This window comes from Fragaria vesca, linkage group LG1 (genome assembly GCF_000184155.1).
Source record: "Fragaria vesca subsp. vesca linkage group LG1, FraVesHawaii_1.0, whole genome shotgun sequence".
Taxonomy (NCBI): domain Eukaryota; kingdom Viridiplantae; phylum Streptophyta; class Magnoliopsida; order Rosales; family Rosaceae; genus Fragaria; species Fragaria vesca.
Window position 1 is genome coordinate 15,636,302 of NC_020491.1, and position 8,531 is coordinate 15,644,832.

At 37.1% G+C, this 8,531-nt stretch overlaps 1 protein-coding gene across 1 annotated transcript; it reads left to right on the forward strand.

The window, feature by feature from the left end:
* The first annotated feature begins 671 nt into the window (after positions 1 to 671).
* On the forward strand, positions 672 to 6,722 carry LOC101311917 (cellulose synthase A catalytic subunit 6 [UDP-forming]-like). The gene is made up of 13 exons (XM_004289351.1): positions 672 to 680; positions 1,138 to 1,333; positions 1,424 to 1,656; positions 1,807 to 1,906; positions 2,070 to 2,253; positions 2,384 to 2,650; positions 2,794 to 3,139; positions 3,283 to 3,420; positions 3,883 to 4,008; positions 4,136 to 4,622; positions 4,745 to 4,941; positions 5,034 to 5,384; positions 5,803 to 6,722. The coding sequence occupies exons 1-13, from the start codon at positions 672 to 674 to the stop codon at positions 6,382 to 6,384; spliced, it is 3,216 nt and encodes a 1,071-aa protein (XP_004289399.1). The 3' UTR covers positions 6,385 to 6,722.
* Positions 6,723 to 8,531: the final 1,809 nt, after the last annotated feature.

An 8,531-nucleotide genomic window follows, 5' to 3' on the forward strand; every position in this document is an offset into this window, starting at 1 on the left:
GGGTTAGAGTCTTTCCCGAACCCAGTTTCTTATTGTTCTTTTATGTTTGTTGGTTTTGTGGTGTACCCATTTTCTGATTGTGTGTTTTACAATCTGGGTCTAATGAAATGCCATAGATTTTCGGGTTGAGTGGGGTGGTGTGGTGAAATTTTCTAGCTTTTTCTTGTGATTTGTAAGTGATGCTATTAGTTTGGGGATTGGTTGGTTTATTTTTGCTGCTTTTGCTTTCGATAGTAGGACGATTTTAATTTTACCATGATTTTTGTACTTGAATGGTACAAGGTTTTCTGTGTTAGGCTTGTTCTCTGTCTGTACAAAACTGATTTGAGGAGTTTGGTTTGGATTTTGATGTGCGGTCTGAACTCTGAACTCACTACTTCTGAAGTGTCATCTCTCCAGAGTGTAGAATCTCTTTTTTATTTTTATTTCTTCGTTGTTAAATTACTGAGAAATAATTGGTTCATTGCTATTGCAATCGCTAAAGTCATCTGACGCGAGCATGTATTTGTAACTTTCATGAACTTTCCAATAAACTTTTGTTGAGAGGTTTACAGGCTTCATTCTTCTTAAAAAATGAAAAAAATGATTTACGTTCTTTACCGTTAAGTTTTGCATAAAGTTGTAATTTCAGTTGACTCTTTTTTTCTTATGTACTAACCCTCAATGAAGAGATGGAGAAAGTAGGTAGTAGTCTAGTAATGTATTAAGAGTGAAATGGTGAGCTAGACAGATGCAATGAAGTTTTTCTTATTTGGAGAAGTGTGTCAGACGCGGTAGTATAATAATAGGTTTCTCCACTGGATACTAATTTGTATAAAAATGTAAATAAGTCGATCATTTGTAATAGGATGTCGTTCAATACGAAACATTTCAGTTTACTTGTTTGGGTGAGTAGCCAGTTGAAGGTTCATCACTATAGTATTGTTTCTGCTGAATTATGCTGGAAAGGGGTTGGGAAGGCCAGGAAACTCCCAGTAAATGTATATTGAATGCTAAGATATTGAGCTGCATTTTTGTCTTTTCATTTTCTATATTATTTTGACTTTCTCTATGAAATTTCTAGAAGATGTAAAGAGATGGATTTATACATTGCATAGTAAGTTGCCATCCTTATTAATATGTTTTGGGGTTTTACAGATAAAGTCTGTGGAAGAATTGAGTGGACAAATATGTCAGATTTGTGGTGATGGGATTGAGATTACAGATGATGGAGAGATCTTTGTAGCCTGCAATGAATGTGCCTTCCCCGTCTGTAGAGGTTGTTATCAGTATGAAAGAAGAGAGGGAAATCAGGCTTGTCCCCAGTGTAAAACCAGATACAAGCGCATCAAAGGTAAGTTTCCTTGTACATTATATCAGATGAATTTACTATGATTTCCCACTTAAAGTCGGAACAATCTCATACTAGTGATACAACTTGCAGGTACTCCTAGGGTTGAAGGTGATGAAGAGGAAGATGATATTGATGATTTGGACAATGAGTTCTCTTATGGGAATCTTGATGCTTTGGGCTCACATCGAGTTGCTGAGGCTGTGCTGTCTTCCCACCTTAATGTTGGTTGCGGTTCCCACTATAATGCCAGCATTCCCACACACAGAGAACATGATTCCTCAACTCTGGGTTCTGAAATCCCACTCTTGACGTATGGCGAGGAGGTAAATCACTTGGAAATTTTAGTGACATCCTGCCATAACATATAAGTGCATGCATGTGAACCTATTACTGTATGTTTATAAGCTTCAACTTCCAGACATTCATATGATTATTGGCTTCTACTGATGTTTATATTATGCCATTGGTTTTAGGATCCTGAGATATCATCTGATCAACATGCGCTTATTGTACCTCCATACATGGGTCATGGGAACAGAGTCCATCCTGTGCCTTTTCCTGATCCATCTTCTTGTAAGTTATTTATTTATCTCTTTGTTTTGTCTTGGGTAAGGTTACATTATGTCTTGTGCATGCTTGTAGATTTTGTTATCCTGCACCACCTATGCCAACAAAACATTATAGCTTGTCCCAATTATTCTATGCAACTATTAATCATTGTATTTTGATGTATCAGTACAACCTAGACCAATGGTGCCTAAGAAAGACATTTCAGTATATGGGTATGGGAGTGTGGCTTGGAAAGATCGAATGGAAGAGTGGAAGAAAAAGCAAAATGAAAAACTTCAGGTGGTAAAGCATGAAGGAGATAATGATGGTGGAAACTTTGGTGGGAAGGAAGATGATTCTGATCTGCCCATGTAAGTGACTATTCAAAACTTGAAGAAAGTAACAAGAAAAAAAACTGCACATTTGATGTGAGAATTAAGTGGTTTCTCCATTCGTTCACTATTTGGTATATTTACAAGCTTTATTTGTACACATTATCAGGATGGATGAAGGCAGACAGCCACTTTCAAGGAAGATACCCATTCCTTCAAGCAAGATAAACCCATACAGAATGATGATATTACTCCGACTTGTAATCCTTGGCTTATTTTTCCATTATAGAATTCTCAATCCAGTGAAAGATGCATATGGCTTGTGGTTGACATCAGTCATATGCGAGATATGGTTTGCTGTTTCATGGATCCTGGATCAGTTCCCCAAATGGTATCCAATAGAGCGAGAAACATACCTAGATCGGCTATCACTAAGGTAGAAGCAATTACTTACTCTGTTCTTTGTATACATGCCCTTATTTTTCTTCTGCTTCCTTGGGGAAGAAAACTATCATTTTCCATAAGCTTTGGGGATTTTCCTCAACCACAGTGCTTCATCATTTTCTCCGTTTGTTCCAGGTATGAAAAGGAAGGGAAACCATCTGAACTAGCCAGTATAGACATCTTTGTTAGTACAGTCGACCCTCTGAAAGAACCTCCTCTAATCACTGCAAACACGGTCCTTTCCATCCTAGCTGTCGATTATCCAGTCGATAAAGTTGCATGTTATGTCTCGGATGATGGTGCTGCTATGCTTACTTTTGAAGCCCTTTCTGAGACAGCTGAGTTTTCCAGGAGATGGGTCCCTTTTTGCAAGAAATATAGCATCGAGCCTCGAGCTCCAGAATGGTACTTCTCTCAGAAGATTGACTATTTGAAAAATAAAGTTCATCCTGAATTTGTAAGGGAAAGGCGTGCAATGAAGGTAAGTGACTTGTTTTATAGTTTCTTGTACAGAATTTAGTGTTACTTCTAAAGTAATTTAGGTTTGGTTTTGCAAGTAATGTTCATTTTATAAATTTATGCAGATTTTAAATTAACGATATTTATCTAATTTTTATTGTGCAGAGAGATTATGAAGAATTTAAAGTTCGGATTAATAGTTTGGTTGCCATGGCACAAAAGGTTCCGGAGGATGGCTGGACAATGCAGGATGGTACTCCCTGGCCTGGGAACAATGTACGAGACCATCCTGGCATGATTCAGGTGGGATTAGTTTTCCATTTAGTTATTCTGTGCTATCTTTGCATAACAAAACTACAAAGTAAAGTTACCCAGACAAGGCATTTTTCTTCTCATATTTCTCATGCTGTTGTCATTTCCAGTATACATTGTGTGTGACTGTATATATGCTGCAGTCCAATAGGTTATGTTTGTATAAATTCTATGGCTCATACATATATGTATGTTATGCATGTTACCAGGTCGATTTATGTACAACACATCACCGAATAAGAGTATAAACAAATTTGGGCTTCTTGCAACATTTTAACTGATATTATCTTTTATCTTTTGTTTTGGTAACTGTCCCATCTGGGAAACAATAAGATAATGACACTGAAAGTGCAGCAAGAAGGCATGTGTAGGTGGGATTAGGCATGTATCATGTTATGATGCAGATTGTGTAAAATGCACCAAATGATGACACTTGAATACTTGAATTTACAGGTCTTTCTTGGTAACAACGGTTTTCGTGATGATGAAGGAAATGAGTTACCTCGTCTGGTTTATGTTTCTCGTGAAAAGAGACCAGGATTTGATCACCATAAAAAGGCTGGTGCCATGAATGCTCTGGTAAGCCTTAATTTTCCTTGTTTTGTATTATTGTTGCTCGTTAATTTTTTTTTTTTTTTTCAATCTCTCTGTGTTGTTATTTTTGCTCAGAGTTGATAACTTGTGTTTCTTTATTATGTATCTTCAGATGCGGGTCTCTGCCATCATCTCTAATGCTCCTTATCTTCTGAATGTTGACTGTGATCACTACATCAACAACAGCAAGGCCCTCAGAGAAGCCATGTGCTTCATGATGGACCCTACTTCAGGGAAGAAAGTTTGCTATGTGCAGTTTCCCCAAAGATTTGATGGGATTGACCGACACGATAGATACTCAAATCGGAATGTTGTATTCTTTGATATCAACATGAAAGGATTAGATGGTATACAAGGGCCAATATATGTTGGAACTGGCTGTGTTTTCAGAAGGCAAGCTCTTTATGGGTTTGATGCACCTGCCTCAAAGAAGGCCCCTAGCAGAACCTGCAATTGCTGGCCAAAATGGTGCTGCTTCTGTTGTGGGTCAAGAAAGAACAAGAATGCAAAGTCAAAGAAAGAGAAAAAGAAGAAATCAAAACAGAGAGAAGCCTCAAAGCAGATACATGCTGTTGAAAATATTGAAGAGGGAATTGAAGGTGATGGTGGAAAATGAGTCATTACTTCATTGTTTTTTATATATCATTCCTTTATTTTTTATCTAAATGGAACAAAATGAAATATACCATTCCAATGAGACCAAGTTGTGTTCATGTTGCAGAACTAATATCTGATAGATCATCTCATATGTCCCAACTGAAATTGGAGAAGAAATTTGGGCAGTCTCCTGTCTTTGTAGCCTCTTCAGTACTGGAGAATGGTGGAATTCCTCAGGACGTTAGCGCTGCATCTCTCCTGAGAGAAGCCATCCAAGTCATCAGCTGTGGTTATGAAGATAAAACAGAATGGGGAAAGGAAGTAAGTTAATTAAGGTTTAAGGTTTTGGAAAGTTATATAATCTCCTAAATCTATTCTTATCACTAAATTGCGGTAATTTGAATCTCTAACAGGTTGGCTGGATATATGGTAGTGTTACTGAGGATATTCTGACAGGATTTAAGATGCATTGCCATGGCTGGAGATCTGTTTACTGCATGCCCAAATTAGCTGCTTTCAAAGGGTCGGCTCCTATCAATCTGTCAGATCGTCTCCACCAAGTTCTGCGGTGGGCACTTGGATCAGTTGAAATTTTCTTGAGCAGACATTGTCCGATCTGGTATGGATATGGGAGTGGGTTGAAATCATTGGAGCGGTTTTCATATATCAACTCAGTCGTATATCCTTGGACCTCCATTCCTTTGATCGTTTACTGTAGTCTGCCTGCCATCTGTCTTCTGACCGGGAAATTTATTGTCCCCGAGGTAAATTCGACTCTATATATCCTGTTTCATTTATTGCATCACATTTAGAATTCATCAGGAACTTGCTGAATGATTTATAATTGTGATGAATATGATGGACATTGCATGTTAAAAGATATATCATGAGTTTGGAGTATCATTTTTCTTTAGACTTCAAAAAGCGAACATGTAAATACCAACTCTGTAACATTGTCTTTCCCCTTTAGTCTATATCTTAGTTGAAAATTTCCATGACACAAATGATATCTTATATTGATGTTCTTGTCCAACTCTTGGCTTTAGAACTTGAATTTTCAGATAAGCAACTATGCCAGTCTTGTTCCCCTTAGTCTATATCTTAGTTGAAAACTTTTCATGAGAATTGATATTTATTTTCTTGCTCTCGTCTAACTCTTGGCTTTTTAACTTGATTTTACAGATAAGCAACTATGCCAGTCTTGTTTTCATGGCTCTCTTCTTATCCATAGCTGCCACAGGCATCCTTGAGATGCAATGGGGTGGTGTTGGGATAGATGACTGGTGGAGGAATGAGCAGTTCTGGGTAATTGGAGGTGCTTCATCGCATCTATTTGCTCTCTTCCAGGGTCTACTCAAGGTTTTGGCTGGTGTTAACACAAACTTCACAGTTACAACTAAGGCAGCAGATGATGGAGCATTTTCTGAACTTTACATCTTCAAGTGGACATCATTGTTGATCCCTCCCACGACTTTATTAATAATAAACTTAGTGGGGGTTGTCGTTGGTATTTCAGATGCAATCAATAACGGGTATGATTCATGGGGTCCATTGTTCGGCAGACTGTTTTTCGCCTTCTGGGTCATTATGCACCTCTACCCCTTCCTCAAAGGATTACTGGGTAAACAAGATCGGATGCCCACCATTATTTTGGTTTGGTCCATTCTGCTATCATCCATATTAACTCTTATGTGGGTTCGGATAAATCCATTTGTCTCAAGGGATGGCCCTGTTTTGGAGGTTTGTGGGTTAAACTGTGATTAGATACAAGAATAAAGTTTTAGGTTGTTTCCAGTTCCAGGCTTCCAGCTTATGATGGTCGTGAAGTTTCAGAAGTATTTGTTCATGCGAGTTCGAACACTTCATACAGATTTCCACAATAGCAAGAGGAATTTTTTTGTGGAATGGAATCCCTAGATTAGGGGTGTGTAGATAAAGAGGAATTGGGGGTTTGATACATTGTTGTTTTTGTTCTATCAATTCTTTTATTACATTACATTCATGTTTGGAGCTGCATTTGAGGTAGACTTGTTTACTTCTCTCAGTAACATCATAACATATCCTGTTTCTTATACATAATCAATCTTTATTTATTCTTTCTCCAAATCCATGTACAACACTGAGGTATAGTGCTGATACTGGTGATTGTCCACATCCATCAAGTCAATTCAAGAGTTGAATTAGCTTCAGCTTCTCATTTATTTGCTGATTTTGGAGCTACACACTTGGTCATATTAGAATTTTACATCATCTAATGCACGGAAACATGATGCTTATTCCATTATGTTTGTGATTTAGTATACTTGAATCCCTTGATTTCATGACAAACTGAGCCAAAATAAATAGATAGACTATCTACTATTTTCCAGAGTTTGAACAGTTATATCGGCTTGGGGTAACAGAGGCCTAAGAATGGAATGAGCTCTCATAGGGTGCCATAACTGAGCTAATACTTAGTCATTGCCCTTGGCAAGTTTACCAAGCAAGTCAATTTGGTTTGGAATAAAGAGCAAGAGTTGAAAACAAGCTTTTCATTTAGCATTGAAACCCTACCTCAAACCTATATATAGCAAGCTTTACCCTCTTAACATAGTTTATAACCTCTCAATCTACTTGAGGGGTTTAAAACAGGTGTTACATAAAACTGAGTTCTCAGTTCTCACTCACCCTCGTGTTATTTCTTTGCTTCATGTCAATATATCTGTAGTTCTGTACATGCCTATTTCTGGTGCAAGTTGTTTACTCTTTACTGCAAGATTCTGATGGTTAAATTTGTCAGTTTAATTTCTCCATGACAGGATTCCTCTCCACAATCTAAATCTGCAATCTTTTTTACTGTAACCCACATGAAATCGATGTTCGGTTAAACTCAAGACTGAAAGTTTGAACAAGAAAATGTTTTGGAGGTCTGCGACTATGTTCTTTCTCATTTACCATCTGGGGGAGAGAGTTGTGCTAGATTTCGGTTCTAGCTCAGCTCTTCCTAATTTTTTTTTTTTTGATTACATGGAAGTCCGAAGGCAAGGACAAAAAACCTAAAACACAACTAATCTAGGCTTAGAAGAGCCTGAATAACAGCTCTTCCCATTTTACATAGACTCAGCACAGTTATATGTCAACATAATTAGGACTTCTTGTCTACATAATAACGATGTTGAATTCAACTCAAAACGCAAGTTAAGAATAACGTGTAGTTGGTCCTAGTCAAATTTGGACTAGAAACACTCATAATAAGTCCATGCAGAACAAACAAACTTTACAACAGAAACCCTATTCCTATTGGGATTATTTTCAGAGTGAAATATGTGTTGTGCTTTTTCTGAAGCTGAGACCCTCCAAAATATAGAAATTGATTGAATGAAAATGGAGTTTCTTAGTCTAACACATGAATTTATTCGGAAAATCAGTGCTATTGCTACCATCAGCAGTGACTTTTCTTTTGAGACAATTTTCTTCTATGTTAGCACGAATTTATAAATTAAAGATGATGTTTACATATAAGATTAGTGTATCTAGCAGAGATTTCATGAAGAAAGAAAAGAAAAGAAAAATGTAGCCGCCCGTGACCAACTAAACGAAGCCTCTTTTAGGAATAAAAATCCATTCCAATATACGATGTGACGAACCTTTCCCAAATTTGTTTATACATAAAGAGAAATATCCCTTAAAATAACAAATGAAAGAGGATGCTCATTTGCGGACAAGTATCTTCAAAGAGAAAATCTCGAATAGCTAGAAAACTGAATGAAATCAACACACGTTTTGGTCCTGAAATTTTTGTGGTTAAAGCTTCTTAAAAAAACTAAACATACATTTTACCGATGAAAGGAAAAATGCCCTAATGTCTAAATATTTGAAAACTAAAACCCATTCTAATTAAAGTCTCATCCCTATGCCCATTTCAACGATTT